The sequence below is a fragment of the Garra rufa genome, chromosome 18 (assembly GCF_049309525.1).
Source record: "Garra rufa chromosome 18, GarRuf1.0, whole genome shotgun sequence".
NCBI classification, from domain to species: domain Eukaryota; kingdom Metazoa; phylum Chordata; class Actinopteri; order Cypriniformes; family Cyprinidae; genus Garra; species Garra rufa.
The window spans coordinates 36,203,579-36,227,064 of NC_133378.1; the positions used below are offsets into that span (position 1 = coordinate 36,203,579).

The 23,486-nt window shown below is 30.9% G+C and overlaps 1 protein-coding gene across 1 annotated transcript in view; it reads right to left on the reverse strand.

Moving 5' to 3' along the window:
- mical1 (microtubule associated monooxygenase, calponin and LIM domain containing 1) overlaps nucleotides 1-22,459 on the reverse strand; it is a 57,314-nt gene extending 34,855 nt beyond the window's left edge. Inside the window, exons 1-5 of the mRNA XM_073822749.1 lie at nucleotides 22,371-22,459; nucleotides 9,659-9,953; nucleotides 9,366-9,573; nucleotides 4,013-4,120; nucleotides 3,791-3,886 (exon numbers count right to left, since the gene is read on the reverse strand). Of these exons, the coding sequence (XP_073678850.1) occupies nucleotides 3,791-3,886; nucleotides 4,013-4,120; nucleotides 9,366-9,573; nucleotides 9,659-9,919 (673 nt within the window). The 5' untranslated portion in view covers nucleotides 9,920-9,953; nucleotides 22,371-22,459. The remainder of the gene's footprint in view (nucleotides 1-3,790; nucleotides 3,887-4,012; nucleotides 4,121-9,365; nucleotides 9,574-9,658; nucleotides 9,954-22,370) is intronic.
- Nucleotides 22,460-23,486: the final 1,027 nt, after the last annotated feature.

A 23,486-nucleotide genomic window follows, 5' to 3' on the forward strand; every position in this document is an offset into this window, starting at 1 on the left:
TTTTGAGCTCGATTTGGCGTAGCTTGTCAGTGATTTACGCCTCTGAACACTCCAGCTGAACGCAGCTGAACGCACGTGATGGAGATTTACTACTAATCAAAGTACCGGCTTCATTCACTAAACGCGCCTTAGAATCGCTTTCGATTTATCGCCCAGCCCTAATTGATACAATATATTTAAATTGTTCTCTGATATCTACATAGAAGGTTCATGGCATAGGAAAGGGCAAAAATTCTCCAGAACAGTGTTGTTTTTGACAACCATCTTAGATTTAGTCTTAGTCTTTTGGACTAAAATGCTTCTTAGTTTTCGTCAAATTTTAGTCGACGAAAAGTCAAAAAGGTTTTAGTCTAGTTTTAGTCAAAAAAGGGGAAAAAAGTAGTCTTTTAACAAATTAATGTAGGTCAGTAAGTATTTTGCTGTTGGGTAGTGTCACTTATAAGTTCTGAAAATAGCAGATCTATAGTTCAACACAATGTGAGCTTCCGGATCGACTATTTTCACCAATAATTACAATAATGAAGGAATGTTTTAGAACATAAAAGACAAACAAGGATGGAATGCTAAAACGGCTTGCCATACTAGGTTTTAGCAAAGAGTATTTAATGCTAAAACGGCTTGCCATAGCGTCAGATACTTTTTAAGTTTTAATTGGCATGCACAATAAGCGGAAATGTCATGCATTTTAAATGTCTGACGGACCACCCACTAACATTTGTCTATTCTCGTCTCGTCAACGAAAACTCACACACGTCTCGTCATGTTTTAGTCATCAACGAGCCATTTTTATCTCGTCATCGTCTCGTTATCATCATGAAAAAAAGTGGCGTCAACGAAATGATTTCGTCATCGTCATCGTTGACGAAAACAACACTGCTCCAGAAACGGTTTTACAAGACCATTTCCAACCCTAGGATTTGTCCCTAGAATGAAATGGTTTGTTATTACTTTATTTGGAAGGTTCATGAATAATAATGCTGAGCTCTGCTCTGATTGGCTGTTTCACAGAGCGGCTCATTTAGTAGCTTGCACATGGAGGAAAATATACATATAATCACGGAGCTCAAGCTGCTATTAATATGCGGGGCACTGAAACTGCCGTTTTGAATGCACAATCATTTTACTTTCACTTTTGAGATCTGCGATCGCACGTGTTCTGTGTAACATTATACAGTCCCTCCAGAAAAACGCGGCGTTTTTTTGTGATTGTTGCGGGCAAAAATCCTTGATTATGCGGCATGTTTTCTTAAAAAATGCGATTGAATATGCGGGATATTTATGCAATTTTATGCGATGAAATTGCGGGAACTTGCAAAAACTGCGGGAACTTGTAAAAACTGCGGTTTGGTGAAAAAGAGAGAAAAAAGTGATTCCCCCAACACCCTTATTGCCAGATGTAGCACCGTAAGGGGTGAATTTCGTTATTCTGGACTCAATTATAATTATAACATCGACTACTCCACCCTGGGAATCTCTCCCAGGGAAATAATGGTCAAAGACACCCAGGTCTGTTCCCACAAGAATAGAGCAGAGACGTGAATATAGAAAAAAAGATACAATATTTTATTATTACTGGGATAAAAGCTAAACACACAGACACAATTTAGGACACAAGGGGTTAATATGGCTTCCAAATCAAAACAAAAAAATAAACAAATTAGACAAATCAAAAGTAACACATCAGATGGCAAGGAGAAATAACCAACCTACCCCAATTCCACTTCACTACGCACTTCAAACGTACACTAATGTACTCATTTCACCACAAACACACGTGTATTCAGATGACACGTGTAAAAATCAGAAGAACAAAATCACTCAGTGAACAAGGGTACCCATTAACATGGACCTAGAGTGGTCAGCACTCCTTAGCCCGTCCAACAAAATTAACAAAATCAACATCAAATTGACACAAATCAATAAACACACACACACATACAAAAAAGAATACAATCAAATAGTCATAAGTCAAAATCAACTAAACACGAAAAACAAAAAAAAACAAAAAATCAAATGACCATAAATCAAATCAAATCAATAAACACACACACAAAAAAATTGATCAACAAAAATAGAAAAGCAACAAAATAACAGATGCAATCACGTTACACCTGGTCCATCAACAATATACACACAACAAAATTTACTCCATAAGATCACGTAAACTCACAACCCTTAGTACCGATTTCTCACGCTCACACACTCGTACATATACACACTCGCACACGCTTCCAACAATAAACAAACAGACCACACTCAAACCACTCACATCAACTTATAATTTCATCCACACAACAATCTAATGGTACCATACGAACCCCACAAACACAGTCCTCCAGTTGAAACAGTGCGGGGATGGCCAAACGGCCACACGGATTAATATTCGGGTCTCACAATCTCCCGATGTCCAGTTCACTTGATGTGGACTGGTCAGGCAGGCGAAAATGAAGTGAGGCAAGACAGAACGTCGCGGCAACGCGCGACCACAATAGTACTCGAAAGAACGAAGACAAAGACCCAAACGGAAATGGGATTATGAAATCATGCAAGCCCGCATATTTTGCGCGCGGAAATCTGCAATTTATGCGGCGAAAGTGCGGCGTATTTGAAAAAATGCGTCCCCCGCATAAATATGCGGACTTTGGCTGATTATGCATGGAATCATGCGATCGCATAATCGCGTTTTTCTGGAGGGACTGATTATACTACAGCGGCAGTACTTACCACATATTTTACAAGTTTAGATGCTTGTTAGTGATGCCCAGGATCTGTAAATCATTCGCTATCGTCTGTGCAGTCATTTCTCCTTACTCTGTTTATGTGGTAAGCGAATGTAACAAGAAGCTAACCATGTCTCTTATTTCATTAAAACGTGTTATTTGTTTTCCTTGCCTTTCTGAGTACAGACATCAACCCATCCCTGCACTTAACATCTCCTGCACAACCTGGAACATAACATTTATTCCCATGATCTGCCAATTAGTTTTTTGGTTTTTTTTTCACAATAGCCTAGTTGCAGAACTTCTGATGATTGGGCTATGCAAATGTTGGGGATGTGACTATTAATGATCGCGACTATTACATAATAGTCGCTGTTATTTTCAGATTAGCCCATTTTTCAGCGGTCTTTTGCAAACACCAGAAAACAGGGGGAAGGAGGAAACAATGGTGTGTCATGTCCATGTACTGAACTGTTATTTTTCAACTATGCCAAGGTAAATATAATTTTCCATTCTATGGCACCTTTAAGATTTAAATGCATTTAATTTATTTCAATAAATAAATAAATAAATAGTAATTAGTAAATATTTTGTACACAGTGACTGGGATAGAGTAGGTTATTACAACAAAATTTATTTACTTTTTTTATTTATTTTTATTACATTTAACTTAAACAACAAGTATTTCATACAAAGTAACTTGGATAAGAATAATTGTAAGAACAAACACTTCATTTATGTATTTTTTGTTCTACAAACTAAAGTAAAATAAAATTTGTTCTATAAACTCACCTTAAAAATAAATAAATAAATAGTACAAAGTGACTTTGGTAAGGAGGGTTTTTACAACAAAAAATAGAAAGATAAACATTTTTAAATAAATAAATAAATACATAAATATTGTTTATTATAATGATGATGTTTTTATTTTTATTTATATATTTTTAATTAAATGCATTTAAATCTTCATTTTTGTATTTTCTATTTTTAAAATAATATTTAATAAATAAATAAAATTTAAAAAGGTGAATTTCATGAAATCCACTCATCTTTGTAAATGTTTTACTTACCATTAGGCACATATTGTCCACCTCCAGCTGAAATAAAAACATCAAACTCAAAAGCCGCAGCTGTGTGGGATGCAGGAGACAACTTTGCCCTCCATCCTGACAGAAAGAAAAAAGAAAGAGATATGAGACTAAAATTTAACGGACAAATGTTATTTTCATAATGACATGACTGCAGTTCTTTTAATGTCCCGTGACAACAACTAAAGCTGGTTTGTACAGTACCTGTGGTTCCCGATGGCTCCTGCAGATCTTCGAAGCTCACACCTGTGTGCACCTCCACCCCCAAAATCAGGGCCACTTTCAGCAGAATCAACTGTAGCTGACGGATACCTAAAGAAACACAGACCTCATTACTAAACCTCAATTTAATTTATTCATAAGACAATAACTTTTTTTTGAAGTTTCACTATGACTATATTTACTACCTGAATACAATTTTATGGTTCTCCTGGAAATGATTCATTACTGCACAGTGCACACTCTAAACAATGTTATTATAATCATCAAATGTAATAACCTGCCCTGCCTCTGAACCTGAAATATATTAAATGTATTAATCAATATAACAGTTAAACAAATCTTGATAAAATAAGGATTTAAATGCATGTAAATAAATAAATAAATAAATAAAATATTTGGTACAAAAGAATAAGGTACGTTTTTACAACAAAATATATTTTTTTTCATTTAATTAAAAACAAAAATCGTTGTTTTATTCATTTTAACATTATTTTGTTCTACTAACAAAACTTGTTCTATAAACTCACCTTATAAATAAACAAGTAAATAAATATACAGTAGGAACTAGAATGTGACTGAGATAAGGTAGATTTTTATTACATTTAATTAAAAACAAAACTAAATAAGTATTTCATACAAAGTGACTTGAATAAGGAAAAAAATTGTTTTACTTTTTTGTTCTAATCTACAAAAAAAGTGAAATAAATTTATAAAAATAAATACATTTAAACACTGATAATAATAAATGTTTCTTGAACAGCAAATCAGCATATTACAGTAATTTCTGAATTAATTTGAATGAATTAAATGCATTAAAATAAAAAGTTTTAAAATAAATAAATTCATAAATGCATAAATAAATAAATAAATAAACAAAGAATTTAGTACAAAGAGACTAAGATAAGGTATGTGTTTTTACAACAATTTTTTTTTTACGTTTAATTAAAAATGAGTATTTCATACAAAGTGACTTGGATTTCAAGAATTTTTAAAACAAAAACTATTTATTTATTTATTTTTTATTCATTCTACAAAACTGTGTTCTATAAATTCACCTTATAAAAATAAATAAATTAATAAATAAATAGTACAAACTGACTTGGATAAGGATGATTTTTATGAAAATATGTAAAATTAAGATCAATATTAACTTCAAATATTTTTTAATTAAATAAAATAAAAAAGCTGATGGACACTTAAAGAAACACAGACCTCATTATACCTCAATTTAAGTTATACATTATAGGAAAAGAACAAAGTTTCACTTTGACTAAGACTATATTTACTTTCTTAATAAACTTTTCTGGTTCTACTGGAATGTTTCATTACTGCACACTCTAAACAATGTTTTTGTAATCTTTCATCAAATGCTATGACCTGCCCTGCCTCTGCCTCTGCACCTGAAATATTATGCTAAATATATTAATCAACAATATCATAGTTCAACAAATCCTGATAAATTCAAGTATTGCCACACATTGTTTTGTGCAGAATGACATTTCACTCAAAAGTTTGGGGTCAATTTTTTTTTTTCTTTAAGTAAATAAAACTTTTGTTCGACAAGGATCAATGAAATTGATCTAAAATTACAGTAAAGACATTTATAATGTTACAAAAGATTTTTTTCTTTAAATAAACACTGTTCTTTTGACCTTTTTTAATCAAAGAATCATGAAATCACATTTTCGTTCACATTTTCACAAAAATATTAAGCAACATTGATAATAATAGTGATCTATGAATGAATTTAAATTAATTAAACGTAGTAAAATAAAAAGTTTAAAAATAAAGATTTAAATGCATGTTAATAAAGTATTTAGTACAATGTGACTGCACTGTAAAAAGTTGTCACCAGTTTCAACTTAAAAACTTAAGTTCAGCAGCTGCCTTAACATTTTAAGTTAAACCAACTTAAAACTGCAAGTAATATCAACTCATAAGTTAAATCAACTTAAAAGTACAAGTAATTTTAACACATTTTATTATTGTGAGTTGAAATAACTTGTAGATTTAAGCTGATTTAACTTAAAATTTTAAGGCAGCTGCTGAACTTAGGTTTTTTTTAAGTTGAAACTGGTGACAACTTTTTACAGTGTGGTATAAGGTACGTTTTTACAAAAAATAAATGTTTTATTATTTTTTTTTACATTTAATTAAAAACAAAAAACTTTTTTATTAAATGTAATTTATTAAAACTTTTTTGTTTTGTTCTGTTCTTGTTTATAACAAAATAATTGTTTTATTACATTTAATTAAAAACAAAACTAAATAAGTATTTTGTACAAAGTGACCTGAATAAAGAGAATTTTTAGAACAAAAACTATTTTATTTTAATTTTTTTTCGTTCTACAAAAAAAAGTAAAATAAAATGTGTTCTATAAACTCACCTTATAAATAAAACACCGATAATAATAAATGTTTCTTGAACAGCAAATCAGCATATTACAGTGATTTCTGAATGAATCTGAATGAATTAAATTCTTAAAAACGTTTTAAAAAATCATAAAAGATCCATGAAACTGATCAAAAAAAGAACAGCAAATCAGCATATTAGAGTGATTTCTGAATGAATTTAAATTAATTAAACGTAGTAAAATAAAAAGTTTAAAAATAAAGATTTAAATGCATGTTAATAAATAAAGTATTTAGTACAATGTGACTGCACTGTAAAAAGTTGTCACCAGTTTCAACTTAAAAGCCTAAGTTCAGCAGCTGCCTAAACATTTTAAGTTAAACCATCTTAAAACTGCAAGTAATTTCAACTCATAAGTTAAATCAACTTAAAAGTACAAGTAATTTTAACACATTTTATTATTGTGAGTTGAAATAACTTGTAGATTTAAGCTGATTTAACTTAAAATTTTAAGGCAGCTGCTGAACTTAGGTTTTTTTTAAGTTGAAACTGGTGACAACTTTTTACAGTGTGGTATAAGGTACGTTTTTACAAAAAATAAATGTTTTATTATTTTTTTTTACATTTAATTAAAAACAAAAAACTTTTTTATTAAATGTAATTTATTAAAACTTTTTTGTTTTGTTCTGTTTTGTTTTTAACAAAATAATTGTTTTATTACATTTAATTAAAAACAAAACTAAATAAGTATTTTGTACAAAGTGACCTGAATAAAGAGAATTTTTAGAACAAAAACTATTTTATTTTAATTTTTTTTCGTTCTACAAAAAAAAAGTAAAATAAAATGTGTTCTATAAACTCACCTTATAAATAAAACACCGATAATAATAAATGTTTCTTGAACAGCAAATCAGCATATTACAGTGATTTCTGAATGAATCTGAATGAATTAAATTCTTAAAAACGTTTTAAAAAATCATAAAAGATCCATGAAACTGATCAAAAAAAGAACAGCAAATCAGCATATTAGAGTGATTTCTGAATGAATTTAAATTAATTAAACGTAGTAAAATAAAAAGTTTAAAAATAAAGATTTAAATGCATGTTAATAAATAAAGTATTTAGTACAATGTGACTGCACTGTAAAAAGTTGTCACCAGTTTCAACTTAAAAGCCTAAGTTCAGCAGCTGCCTAAACATTTTAAGTTAAACCATCTTAAAACTGCAAGTAATTTCAACTCATAAGTTAAATCAACTTAAAAGTACAAGTAATTTTAACACATTTTATTATTGTGAGTTGAAATAACTTGTAGATTTAAGCTGATTTAACTTAAAATTTTAAGGCAGCTGCTGAACTTAGGTTTTTTTTAAGTTGAAACTGGTGACAACTTTTTACAGTGTGGTATAAGGTACGTTTTTACAAAAAATAAATGTTTTATTATTTTTTTTTACATTTAATTAAAAACAAAAAACTTTTTTATTAAATGTAATTTATTAAAACTTTTTTGTTTTGTTCTGTTTTGTTTTTAACAAAATAATTGTTTTATTACATTTAATTAAAAACAAAACTAAATAAGTATTTTGTACAAAGTGACCTGAATAAAGAGAATTTTTAGAACAAAAACTATTTTATTTTAATTTTTTTTCGTTCTACAAAAAAAAAGTAAAATAAAATGTGTTCTATAAACTCACCTTATAAATAAAACACCGATAATAATAAATGTTTCTTGAACAGCAAATCAGCATATTACAGTGATTTCTGAATGAATCTGAATGAATTAAATTCTTAAAAACGTTTTAAAAAATCATAAAAGATCCATGAAACTGATCAAAAAAAGAAAAGCAAATCAGCATATTAGAGTGATTTCTGAATGAATTTAAATTAATTAAACGTAGTAAAATAAAAAGTTTAAAAATAAAGATTTAAATGCATGTTAATAAATAAAGTATTTAGTACAATGTGACTGCACTGTAAAAAGTTGTCACCAGTTTCAACTTAAAAGCCTAAGTTCAGCAGCTGCCTAAACATTTTAAGTTAAACCATCTTAAAACTGCAAGTAATTTCAACTCATAAGTTAAATCAACTTAAAAGTACAAGTCATTTTAACACATTTTATTGTTGTGAGTTGAAATAACTTGTAGATTTAAGCTGATTTAACTGAAAATTTTAAGTCAGCTGCTGAACTTAGGTTTTTTTAAGTTGAAACTGGTGACAACTTTTTACAGTGTGGTATAAGGTACGTTTTTACAATAAAATAAATGTTTTTTTTTTTTTTTTTTTACATTTAATTAAAAACAAAAAACTTTTTTATTAAATGTAATTTATTAAAACTTTTTTGTTTTGTTCTTTTCTTGTTTATAACAAAATAATTGTTTTATTACATTTAATTAAAAACAAAACTTTTGTACAAAGTGACCTGAATAAAGAGAATTTTTAGAACAAAAACTGTTTTATTTTAATTTTTTTTTTCGTTCTACAAAAAAAGTAAAATAAAATGTGTTCTATAAATTCACCTTATAAATAAAACACCGATAATAATAAATGTTTCTTGAACAGCAAATCAGCATATTACAGTGATTTCTGAATGAATCTGAATGAATTAAATTCTTAAAAACGTTTTAAAAAATCATAAAAGATCCATGAAACTGATCAAAAAAAGAACAGCAAATCAGCATATTAGAGTGATTTCTGAATGAAAAGTCAGCATGGCATCACAGAAATAAATTAGATTTGACAAAATATTCAAATAGAAAGCACTTATTTAAAATTGGAATAATTTTTCATAATATTTAGATTATTTTATTAGAATCTATTGATATTTTATTAATTTTTAACAAATAAATGCAGCCTTGGTGAGCATAAGAGATTTGAGGCATTTTCAAATCCTCAAATTTGGTTTAAGACCATAGTTCTTTTTGACTAATTCATTTAGTAAACTAAAACAACAACAACAAAAAACAGCGAAACATATAGATGCTTACTTATGTGATGAATGGATCCACTGCAGAATCTGCCATAGAATTTCTTTGCACCGAGGTTCAGAAGATCTTTAATGGTGTACGGCCACAAATGCAGGACGTTATTCCTCGTGAAGGCCGCTCTCTTTTCCAGTACGACTACTTGAGCGCCTAATAGAGCCAATTCGATCGCCGTCCTGAGACCACATGGACCCGCACCCAACACTAAACACTACCACAGAGAAAGACAGAGATTGGGTTCCATTTCCCAGCATTAGACAACTAATATCTAACATTTATCGAGTAATTTATAGTACCTTGTTTTGCTGACATGCCTGGCCCAGTTCATAGTCCGGATGGGCGCCTCTCTTGTCGATCTTCTGCCAGAGTTCTTTGGCTTTCCAGTAGTTGAGTCTGTCCTTCAGTTTATTATAGAAGTGTTTGTAGTCCTTAGGCTCGACCTCCAGGTGGAGGCAGAGTTCAATGAAGTTCTGCTGCGTTTCTTTACACGTCTGCGCCTGGACAAAGCGGTCAAACAGAGCATGGCTGGGACTGACAGAGTCTGACTCGTTGGCCATTGTGATGGGAGAGGCCTGGAGCCTTCTAGAAGAGCTGCGGAGACAAGCGAAGAGAGTTTACAAAGGCATTTCAAACAAAAAAGCTATTCACCGACGAATGAAAAAGTATTTAAACAAACTCTGAAGATTAATTTTGGCACGTAGCTCAACCAGTATTTGTGCTACAAGAAGGAAATATATCTCAGGAATTAAAATTACAATTTCTTTTTCTAATTTTAAGTCTCTTTTTTTAAATAAATGTATCTGCTAAATGAATAAATGTAAAAGTAAATAGAAGACACGCAAATAACAGGCAAAAACCCTATATGATTAGTCATCTAGAAACCACAATATTATATAGACATGAGAATTTGATCTAACAGTCTCTCAAAACACCCGAGCACTAAAAACACCTTGGCAAACAAAATGCAACACCTTGGCAAGCAACCAGAAACCAACAGCATGAAAAAATAACACCTACCTTTTTTTTCTTTAGAAATTATTTTTAAAAAGCCTTGTTTTTGTTGATATATATCAGTATAACTGATAGTTCACTAGAACTAGTATTGATTAGTTCATGGGAAATTAACGGATTGATTTTTAATGTAAAACAAATCTGAAAGCATAGGGGTGACAAAGAAAGAAAGACTGATTAAATATAACAAATAAGTGTCATAATTCCTATCGAAAAGCATCTTCCTTCTGGCTTTTATTTATCTGCATCACTTACTGTCACTACTCTGCTTCTGCAATAGTTAAAATATGACTTTTTTCAGACAAATACAAATAAGCTATATTAAAAAATGCCCTGGCTCTGCAGTGAATGGCTGTTGAGATTCAGTAGTAGAAATCCAATAAAGTGCATCCATCTAACATAAAGTACTCCACATGGCTCTGGGAGGGATAGTATGTGAGATATCTTGCGAGAGCCAAGTTTTGTTTACAGCAAAGAAAACCCAGTCTCCTCTTGCCTTATATTGAAATCCTCCAACTTTGTTTTTTTTTTTTTTTTTTTACAAATGCATTTTGTATGACTGCATGACTGGTGTTTTGTTCTGCTCTCTCCACTGCACTTCCTCATTTATCAATCTCTTGTGAACATGCATACGACAGTGGAAACTAGAGAATACGGTTTATGAAGTTTTAAACATGGATATTTTTCTTAGAAAAACTTTAAAAGGCCTTTATTAACCCTGTATTCGTCTAAAAGAAGAAATGCATATACACCTACAGTAGGATGGCTTGAGGATGAGTAACTCATAGTTTTCATTTTTGGGTGAACCATCCCTTGATCCCTGATCTATATAATGTAAATATCATTGTGACAACAACAGTAATATATAGTGCACATCAAAATTAAAAAACTACCTACAATGTAAGACAACATAGGGATGTAAGTAGGGATGTAACGATGCATGCAGAGCCAGTTGAAAATATGTGATGATTGAAGTCAGTTAACTGTCTTCAGAAGAGTTTAGATGTAGTATTTTCCTTTCATCTTACCTTCATATAAATTCATATTAATGTAGTATTTAAAAGCACAGCGCTGCTTAGTTTACAGTGAAAATCTGGGAAACACTGTATTGCTGTTGTTCCATAAGCGCCACCTGCCGGTAGAGAGTGAATTTGCATTCTCAATCAGCCCGTCTGCTTTTATGTAGTTTTTTTGTAGCATAATTTCAGAGCTAATGTCAGACCATTCTGTTTCTGCTTCAAATGCCCACTCTGCATTGACCAAGCCTCCCATCAGCAGAAAGAACAACAAATGCATGGCTAAGAAACCCACTACAATAAGTAAACTATGGAAGAGAGTGGAAGAAAAGTGGACCAAGGTCACACCAGTGCAGTCTGAGAAAATACTGATGTCCTGCGACCGCAGATATGCTGAAGTCATTTAAACAAGGGCCTCTACACTTCCTACTAACTTTTGACAGCTGTAACCCTCTAAAAAGGTTTTGTCTTTAATTTTTTTTAAGCTACAGTGGTTACTGTTCTCTAATTTTGATCATGGTGTTTTCCACAAAATAAAGGTTTTTGTTGAAATGCCTTAGTTATTTTGTAAAACATGCTAGTAGAACAGTGCTGTACTCATTGCTTCAGATTGAGCGATGAAATTTAACATTTCAGTGGAAATCTTTCCGAACAATACATCTAAAACTTTGTCAATTAAACACATTTTTGCTACAGCAAAAAATAAATAAATAAATAAATACTGACCCTTAACTTTTGAACGATACTGTTGTTACAAATGATTTCTATTTTGAACAAATGGTATTCTTTTAAATTTTTTATTCATCAAATAATTCTGAAAAAAATATCACAGATTCTAAAAAAATATTAAGCAGTAAAAATTATTGCCATTTAAAATAATGGTTTTCTATTTCGATATACTTTAAAATAGCATGTATTTCTGTGATGCAAAGCTTATTAGAAGAAATCATTCTTAAGAAATCATTCTAATATGCTGATTTATTATCAATGTTAAAAACAGTTGTGCTTAATATTTTTTTGAACTGGTGAAACTTTTTCAGGATTCTTTGATGAATAAAATGTTAAAAAGAACAGCATTTGTTTCAAATAGAAATTTTTAACAATATACACTACTGTTCAACAGTTTGGGGTTTTCAATAGTTTCTTTTTTTTTTGATAGAAATTATTACTTTTATTCAGCAAGGATGTGTTCAATTGGTAAAAAGTGATATTAAAGACTTATATTGTTAGAAAAGATGTCCATTTTAAAGAAATGTTCTTTTAAACTAAAATGTTAAAAAAGAACATCTGTTAAAATAGAAATATTTTTTTTTAACAATGTACACTACTGTTCAAAAGTTTGATAGAAATTAATACTTAAAAGTATAAAAAGTGATAGTAAGGCTTATATTGTTAGAAAAGATGTCTATTTAAAATAAATGCTGTACTTTTAAACTTTTTATTCATCAAAGATTCCTGAAAAAAAAAAAAAAAAAAAAAACGTATGACAGGTTCCAAAAATAAAATATTAAGCAGCACAATTGTTTCCAACATTGATAATAAATCAGCATATAAGAATGATTTCTAAAGGATCATGTGACACTGAAGACTGGAGTAATGATGCTGAAAATTCAGCTTTACATAGAATAAAATACATTTTACAACATATTAAAAAAGAAAACATCTATAAATTGCATTAATACGTCATAATATGATTTTTCTGTATTTTCAATCAAATAAATGCAGCCATGATGAGCATAAGAAGCGTCTTTAAAAAACATTTAAAAACGTACTCACCCCAAACACACACATTTATATGAAATGCCGTACAAGATTACACAAGACAACAAACATCACTATATTAAACAAAATGCACTTACAACAAAACGAAAGATTGAGTTCAGTTCCAGAGACGAGTGCCTAAACAAAAGCACTACATTTGTTCAGCCTGAAAGAGCTTTATGGAATCAAGTTCCACAACTTTGAACAGGAAATTATGTACCGTGAACTTAACCCTATATGCTAACCCAGCATTAAATGAAGAGAAAGCACTTATGACTATTCTGATATGTCATAAAACAAGATTTAGGTTGGTTTACCACAACAAACAAGCTACTGCACACCGGTACAACTGCATAGCATCACACCAAGTGAGTCACTGGCTGCAAGCTTTAAAAAAAAAAAAAGAAAGAAAAGGGTTGGAAGATATTGCTAAGTGTTTCATGTGACAATGATGTACGTGTAAATTTAGATTCGCATCTCACACTGATGTGTGTAATTGAGGCAATGCACTCTTGTGGGTTTCATAAACGCATAAGTGGGTTTCTTATAGGGTTGTGCGATATGACTATTTTTGATCGTGGACGTGGAAGATTAAAATGTCTCCACGAACTGCTTTTGAAAAAATATAGCGTGCCCCCGTCTCAATATACTGTATAACACGACATACATTCACTCATGGAACACTGCACTTATTCGCAATCACTAAAGTACATTATTTACATGTGTTTTAAAGCCTAAATAACGTTATTTCGTAGGTGCGCTAAAAGCCTGTCAAACAGCACCTGATTACTGGACTCAGTTATCTTTGCCATCTGATTCACTAATACTGTCAAAAACACAAAGATTACATATAAACACAGTTGGTTATGTCTAAAGTGAAAGTAAACCCTTGAGAGAAAATGGATGCGTGCCTTTATATTAGATGAGTGCAGCTCTTAGTGACAGAACTATACATGCTGCTGATTGTTATTAAAGAGACAGTTCACCTAAAAATTTCCTCATTCACATTATTGTCCCAAACCTCCAATTTTTTTCTTGTGCTGAACACAAAAGAAGATATTTTGAAGCATGTGGATAACAGTACAGTAGCTGGTCCCCACTGACTATGATTGTGGGGGAAAATAAATAAAATACTGGGGGGACCAGCAACTGTTTGGTTACTCACATTCTTCAAAATAAGTTTTATGCACAAAATGTTTTACGCTTAAAAAAAAAACTCTAGAGTGAGTAAATGATGACAGAATTCGTCACCTTAGAATTATAAGGTTCTATCTGACATTTTTGTCAAAATCTTATTATTTGACAACTTATTTACATTATTTGCTGTGTACATTTTGGGCCTTTTTTTTTAGAAAACAAAAATGGTTCTATCTACAGAAGTCTATGGAATGCAAAACCTTTGAAGCTCAATATCTCGAAAGTGCTCAGAATGCAGATAGAACCTTATAATTCTAAGGTGACGAATTGTCATTTTTAGGTGATTGTAGGCTAAAACAAAACACAAAGAAAAAACACTCATTGCTCTTGACTGAAGAACTTTAATACAGTTGCTTTAACAAGAGTCAATGTATAATATATGTATTTATGTGTATAAAGTACCTGAAAGCCATACTTAAGTAAAAGTACAGATATCTTACCAAAAAAAACCCCACTTTGGTAGAAGTTGACGTCACCATTTAGAATATTCTAAAAAGATATAAAAAAAACTGAATTTCCTGAGAAGAAGTCAGAATTGTGAGGTACTAACTTGCATTTGTGAGGAAAATTATTTCTCACAATTGTGAGTATATACCATCAATTTCTGAGAAAAAAAAGGTCAGAAATCTGAGTTTGTATCTCGCAATTCTGACTTTATTTCTCGCAATTGCAAGTTTATATCACCCAATTTGGAGGAAAAAAAAGTCAGAATTGAGTTTATCACGCAACTCTGGCAGAAAAAGCCAGAATTTCCTGAAAAGTCGTCAGAATTGCGAGATACAAACTCGCATTTGCGGGAAAAAAGTCAGAATTGCAAGATACAAACTCTGCATTTGCAAGAAAAAAGTCAGAATCGCAAGATACAAACTTGCATTTGTGAGGAGAATTATTTCTCGCAATTGCAAGTTTATATCACCCAATTCGGAGAAAAAAAAAAGTCAGAATTGAGTTTATCACACAACTCTGGCAGAAAAAGCCAGAATTTCCTGAAAAGAAGTCAGAATTGCGAGATACAAACTCGCATTTGCGGGAAAAAAAGTCAGAAGTGCGAATTTAATCAATTCTGACTTTTTATCTCAGAAAAAAGTCAGAATTGCAAGATACAAACTTGCATTTGTGAGGAAAATAATTTCTCACAATTGCGAGTTTATATCATTAATTTCTGAGAAAAAAAGTCAGAAATCTGAGTTTATAACTCGCAGTTCTGACTTTTTATCTCAGAAAAAAGTCAGAATTGCAAGATAAAATTCACAATTCTGTCTTTATTTATCACAATTGCAAGTTTATATCACCCAATTCGGAGAAAAAAAAAAGTCAGAATTGAGTTTATCACGCAACTCTGGCAGAAAAAGACAGAACTTCCTGAAAAGAAGTCAGAATTGCAAGATACAAACTTGCATTTGCGAGAAAAAATTCAGAATCGCAAGATACAAACTTGCATTTGCGAGAAAAAATTCAGAATCGCAAGATACAAACTTGCATTTGTCAGGAAAATTATTTCGCACAATTGCAAGTTTATATCACCCAATTCGGAGAAAAAAAAAGTCAGAATTGATTTTATTATGCAATTCTGGAAAAAAAGCCAGAATTTTCTAAATAGTCAGAATTGCGAGATACAATCTTGCAATTGCGAGAAAAAAGTCAGAATCGCAAGATACAAACTTGCATTTGTGAGGAAAATTATTTCTCACAATTGCGAGATTATATCATTAATTTCTGAGAAAAAAAGTCAGAAATCTGAGTTTATATCTCGCAATTCTGTCTTTATTTATCAAAATTGGAAAATAAAGCCAGAATTTTCAAAAAAAGTAGTCAGAATTGCGAGATACAAACTTTCATTTGCGAGAAAAAAAGTCAGAATTGCAAATTTATCTCAAATTCTGACTTTTATCTCAGAGAAAAGTCAGAATTGCAAGATAAAATTCACAATTCTGTCTTATTATCAGTTTATAAACTTTGTGTTTGCTCACAAAAACTTTTGAGACGGAAATAAGGAGGTGAAAGAAAGAAAACTAAATTTCAATGCAAATGCTAAATTCTCACAGTTGCGAGTTTACATCTCGCAATTCTGACTGAGATTCTGACTTCTGAACGTAATGAATATACTTCGGGAAGTGTATCGGAGTAAAAGTATACATTTTAATTAGGAAATGTAGTGGAGTAAAAGTAAAAGTAGGCTGAAAAATAAAAACTCAAGTAAAGTACAGATACTCCCAAAAAATACTTAAGTACTGCATGAAATAATGACTTTGTTACGTTACACCACTGTATATAGTGTACATAGTGTTTTATTTTTATATTTATTCATTCAATTTGTTGAATGCTACTGCTAAACACACCTACTGTACCTGATAATTAAAGCTCTGTTTGTATTTAATATTTATATGTTGTGTGTTTGTAACATGTAACCTATCTTTGCTCTTATTTTTTAATAACAAAGATAAAAAAAAAATGACAAAGATTTTTTTTTCGCCTACTTTGGCCTAAACATCTGCCATTCTTTTTATTTTATATTTTGTAACCTTGTAAGGCTTTAGCGTTAAAATAAGGAAATTAGTTTGGCTGTACTACTCAGACAACTTGCAAAATAGTAAAACCAACATGATAAAGAATCGTGAGGAAATCGTGAATCATGATCATTCTGAAAAAAATTGTGATATGAAATTTTGCCATATCGCCCACACCTAGTTTATTACAAAGCACAAAGTTTGCCTTCTGTCATTTCGGACATTGTTTCACTTTGAAGCATACAATAAATATTTCACGTGTGTGCAAAGCCCCGGGCAAGTTACACAAGCAAGTTTACTTTCCATTCAAACACATTTGAAAAGTGAAAGCACTTTAACAAGGTCTTAATTTAGCATCCTAAAAACCAACCTAGTACCACATTATAATTTCTGATAGCATGTAAACAGACTCTCTTACCTTTAAATGCTTAAATCAAACGTTAAAGTAAAATGATATACGCTTCACAGCATCTCAGATTTGATTCTCATGTGCTGAGCTACTGCAAGCACTTCCTTTATAACAGAGGCTTGTAACCAAACACATATGGCATTAATGGAGACAGACGTATACTGAGGAAACAAACATGATGTTATGCTCATGATTTCCCTGTTTTACCTCATCTCTAATGACGTCACAACATCAACATGGCATTTAGAGTGCTTCTTGGTTCCTAGTTCAACTTCTCAGTGTGTTAAAATGAGAAACATCAAGGTCAAAGTGCCAGAAATTTGCAGAACAATGTGTTGCATGATTTGACGCATTATTAATGTTAGAAGAGTTTAAGAAAACAGTAGAATGCATTGCTAAAGTGAGGTTAATTCAATACTGTAACTTATTTTTACTGTGTGAAAAACAGCACGTGACTTGAGGTGGTTTTCATGTTCAAACCCCATAATCAGCCCCCTGTGAGCCAACAACTTGCTTCAAACAAATGTTGCGGCACTTCCTGAACGTTTTATGGGCACGCAGCATGTAGCACAGACAGTAATCTTTCACACATCACTTCCTGGAAACAAACAAAGTCATGTCTTGTTTACATTAATGCTAAACAGGTACGGCTACTGCCTGAAAGAGCTTAAATGAAACAGTTGACACAGCGTGTTGGTTTTGCTGTTGTTTGCACATAAAGGCATGCGATATGTCGAACAGATGTGAGACGTTCAATGCACGTGGGTCGAAGATGTTAAAATGTCAAAAGAAATTTACAAAAGTCATTTTATGTCCATGGAAAGCACATTAAATGTACACTACCGTTCAAAATTTGGGGTCAGTAAGACTTGTAATAGTCTTTAAAGAAGTCTCTTATGCTCATCAAGGCTGCATTTATTTGATTAAAAATACAGAAAAAAACTGAAATATTGCAAAATGTTTTTACAATATAAAATAATGTTTTTTTATTTTAACATACTTTAAAACAGAATTTATTCCTGTGATGAAAAGCTGAATTTTTATCAGCTGTTACTCCAGTCTTAAGTGTCACATGACCCTTCAGAAATCATTCTAATATGCTGATTTATTATTAGAATGATCAATGTTGGATAATATCAACAGTTGCGCTGGCAAATATATATTTTTTTTTTCAGGATTCTTTCATGAATAACAAGTTTAAAAAGTACAGTGTTTATTCAAAATATAAAGCTTTTATAACAATGTAAATTATTTATTATTAACTTAATACATCCTTGGTGAATAAAAGTATTCATTTCTTAAAAAAAAAGAAAAAAAAAAAGAAAAAGAAACAATAAAAATGTACTGACCCCAAACCTTTGAACGGTAGTGTAAGAGTCTACTTTTAAGGTTTCAATTAAGTTTTTGGACAATAAAATGCCAGAATTTGGTTGAAATAATGTTACATTGTCAACATTTATGTAAACATTCAAACGACATGCTTATTTTGACTTGTACATATTAACATATATAAAAGATTAATGAAGCATATTAAATTTTATTGTGTTTTAAAGGATTTATTTTAAATAATCAAAATGTATTTTAAATTCTTACTGACAAACTGGCCAAACCTAGGATATCGGTACATTTTAAAAATGTAGAATTACAACTAATTAGTATTTGGGGTGAAAGTAATTTGTCGATTAAAATGTTATAAAAAAAAATTGTTGATTTTTGACTGTTACACTAAATTACATTTTAGTGTGTCTTCTGTAAATTATAGGGAAAATATTATGATATTTATTTTTTCCTCAGAAAAACAAAAACAAAAATGCAATTAAATTAAACGTAAATCTTTGTCATATATATATTTTTTTTTTTTAGAAAAACAACAATTTAAAGCAGTATTACACATTGTTTTTATGCTTAAACCCTTTTTCGTCTTTGACCCACATACATCTTTCTTTCCATGCCAGTCATGAGTCATGACACCTTCCATAAATCAAGTGCATGGATATATATATATATATATATATATATATATATATATATATATATATTTTTTTTTTTTTTTTTTTTTTTTTGTGTGTGTGTGTGCATGAAATGTGTTTTCCGGCCAGGTTTAAACTATCACTAGTACTATTTTCAAAACAAACAACATTTTTTGAGTGCTTCTGCAGGTTTGGTGGAGTTAAATTCAGTCCCTGTGGGCTCATTAACAGGTTTATTGATTCAGCATGCAAGGTGCAAATCTGTGCCCTTGTTATGCATAGCGAATTGCTGATAATGTAGCTTCATATCTTGTAAAATAAACTAAACAGCTGCAGTTATGAGTTCAATAGGGCAGCGGGACACTCCATTTTAGCCCAAAATCGATGTAAATTATTTCAATAAATAAAATAAATATATTTATATTCAAAAGTTTGGGATCAGTAAGATTTGTAATTTTTAAGTTTTTTTATGCTCATCAAGGCTGAATTTATTTGATGAAAAATACAGAAAAAAAATAATATTGTGAAATATTATTTCAATTTCAAAAAATGGTTTTCTATTTTAATATACTTTAAAATATTATTTATTTAAGCATCACATGATCTTTCAGTAACCATTCTAATATGCTGATTTATTATCGATGTTGAAAACAGTTGTGCTTAATATTTTCTGTAACCTGTGAAACTTTTTTTAGGGTTCTTTTATGAATAATACATTAAAAAGAACAGCATGTATTTAAAGTTTAAACAATACACACTACTGCTAAAAAAGTTTAGGGTCAGTATTTATTTATTTTTGATAGAAATTAATACTTTTATTGAGCAAGGATGTGTTAAATACACTGTAAAAAATTTGCTGTAGTTCTGCAGCTGGTTGCCAGTAACTTACTGTAGATTTTTAATTTATGTTATTTACTGGCAACAGTTTGTTCAAAGTTAAATGAACATTAAACATTAACAAGTCTTTGTCTTTACAGAATAAAACTATAAAATAACAACCTACTGCAAAGCATTCTGGGAACCAGAAACCTTCATCAACCTTTTTCTGTTTTTTTCCTTCAGATTTTGGTTCCCAGAATGCTTTGCATGAGGCTGTTATTTTAGTTTTATTCTGTAAAGATAAAGACTTGTTAATGTTTAATGTTCAATTAACTTTGAACAAACTGTTGCCAGTAAATAGCATAAATTAAAATCTACAGTAAGTTACTGGCAACCAGCTGCCAGTAATACTGTAATTTCTACAGATTTTGTTTACAGTGTAGGTAAAAATAATAGTAAACACTTGTACTTTTAGAAAAGGTTTAAAATATATTTAAAATTAATCCTGAAAATTATCACAGGTTCAAAACAATATTAAGCAGCAACACTGATAATAAATCAGCATGTTAGAATTATTTCTGAAGGATCATATGACACTGAAGGCTGAAGTAATGACGCTGAAAATTCAGCTTTTCATCACAGAAATAAATTATATTTTAAAGTATATTCAAATACAGAACTGTTATTTTAATTTGTAATAATATTACCGTTCTTTTCTGTATTCTTGATCAAATAAATGCAGCCTTGATGAGCAGAAGAGATTATTTAAAAAAAACATTTAAAATCTTACAGATCCCAAAAAGTCCTGCAGACATCCTACACACATTAAGAAACTTAATTAGACATTAATTTCAGAGACCTTTATCAATTTTTTTTTTTTAATTGTTTTGACCTTGGTAGAAATGTAACCCGACATGTTCCTCACAGGTTTTGTGACATTCACCCATTCATGACTATATAAGGTGTTTCAGTTTCAAATTCAAGTGCAGCGACAGAACACGTACCACATGGATACGTGCTGTTAATTCATAAAATCATAAAACAAACTTAAATAGAACAAATCTATTATGCAATCTGGTTAACAACCAGTGTTGATAAACACAGCAATATAAATAAGCAAAGATTAAAGTCCCCAAGACAGATTTAGTGCAGTAAGTTCACTCCCAGAAACAGGGAACAGCACTTTTTCACAAAAAAAAGTACATATTAGTACCTTAAATAGGACATCAGTAAACATGTACACTTTAGGTACTAATATGTACTTTTAAGGTATCACTATGATGTACCTTTTAGAGAAGATAACACCCCAGTGACAGCTTTTGTACCTTTTTATCCTGAGAGTTTTGGGTGAGAAATCTAGATCAGTATGTTATGCAGAATTTCCCTGTGCGCTCACAAGGTGATCAGTCATCAGTTTCAGCTAAAAGTTGAGTTACCCAACACTACAAACACGTCACTGCCAACAAGTTTCTGCCACATCCCAAAGGGGCTTTATCTCAGGAAACAGGCTCAGTGTGGCTTTCACGCATTTGCAGAGGAGACGGGGCTTTTAACAGCAAAGACAATGCAAATAAGTGCTTAAACTATTGCAAGCAAAGCACAAAGCACACAACAACACTAAACAGTACAACAATTACACGAGTAGCATGCAATACAGATTTTCAGTGTGAAAAAGTAAACAAGGAAAGAGAAAGCCGTTCCTTACTAAAAACTAGGCTACTGAATTCCGTGTACAGTGGTATTTACAGTAGTGTAAGGTACTCCAAAAAACATACAAAAATAGTACCATGTGTATAGTACAGTTCTTCTTTAAGATGATACAGTGATATATACCATGGTATAGTACAGTAGCATGACAATCACCATCTTCAAAATACATGGTATTTACTAATAAATATGTGAAAACACCGTGGTACATTATATTATACCAATTTTTAGACATAAAACACTTGTATTACAATGTGCTCATTAATCTATGATCTGAGGTTAACAATTTAAAGACTCAAAATTCAGAAAACGTGACTCTTATTTGATGGCAACTCAAACATACACATGTAATATTACTATTATTATTACTTTTCAAGATTTCGGTTTCTGAAAACAGTCTAAAAACAAGGGTAATTCACCTAATAAGTATGCAGAAACCATGTCTTTATGGTTACCAACTTTCTAAGCACATCACATCAGCACAAGTTCACATTAGCTTGTTTCCGTCTCATTCAAGCTGTGCAACGCTCACTAAAGTACATTTGCGGTTTTAGTAATTAATCGACTGACAAGACATCTCTGTGATTTAAGTTAATCAAATGAATAATTACCTTGTAAGCCAGTTTAGGATCCTTGCAAACCAGTTGTGCCTCCTTGTTTATCTTTCTGCGATTTAGACTCACCTGAGGCAGCTCGTCCGCTCTGAGTTTACTAACCCTACTAAGGAGAAGGCACGGCTCATGAATATTAATTACGTAATCTGACGTTCGCCCACTGGATTGGCTAAAACCAGACGCTTACTTTTTCGATGTGTTTATGTGTTCTTTACGCCAGTAGGTGCTATCAAAGTCCCTTTAAGGCTATTATAGTCTTTAGTGCTAGTTAGTAGGTGATTTTTTTTCTAAGACGAAATGCGTTTTGTTTGCTTCGTTACATATACAAATCAAAGTTTTTACACTGATTTCATATGATCTAATAACATAATATAAAAACAGTTTACTTATGGTTTTATTAAAACAATACAAAGTTATTAAAGTGACTGGACGTTTCTTTTTTTTTTGTCATGCAATCATGTACATATTAATACAAATATATACATCTCACAACAGTAATAGAAAAAAGGGTATACAGAGAGAGAGAGAGGAAAAAAGATTTATGCCAGGGATAAAAGAAAAAGTAAACATTTAATTAACCAAATTAAAGTGACACAGTACTTGATATTTTTTAAATTTGTTTAATTTCTTTAATAAAATGTTCACAACTTGGCTTAGCTTTAGCCTATTTCTTTACATGAATGTGATATTTTCCCAGTAAAACTAGTAAAAATTAGTTAGAAAGTGATATTAATTAGAAATTGTACTTTTAGAATCAATGGTATCTTGAGCAACAAAAAAAAAAAAAAAAATACAACATCATATATTTCTATTTGTATTAATGTACCAAACATCATATAAATTAAGTAAGAGACATCTACCCAAAATAATTTTGAGTATACACTTAAAAATAAAAGATGTGATTGGACGTTTCTTCTGGACCTAAGGGGTTTCGAACAACGTCACTGTGACCTAATTAATATTCATGCGGCAAACCTTCTCCATAGTGTCATTTTAAATTGAACTTTTCCGGGTAATGCATAGAAGCAAAAAGCATTACCACAGGGCAGGGCAGACCTACTTTTTCTCAGTTTATGACCGCCAAGGCTTTGGAAACAGCTTTCGAAATTATTT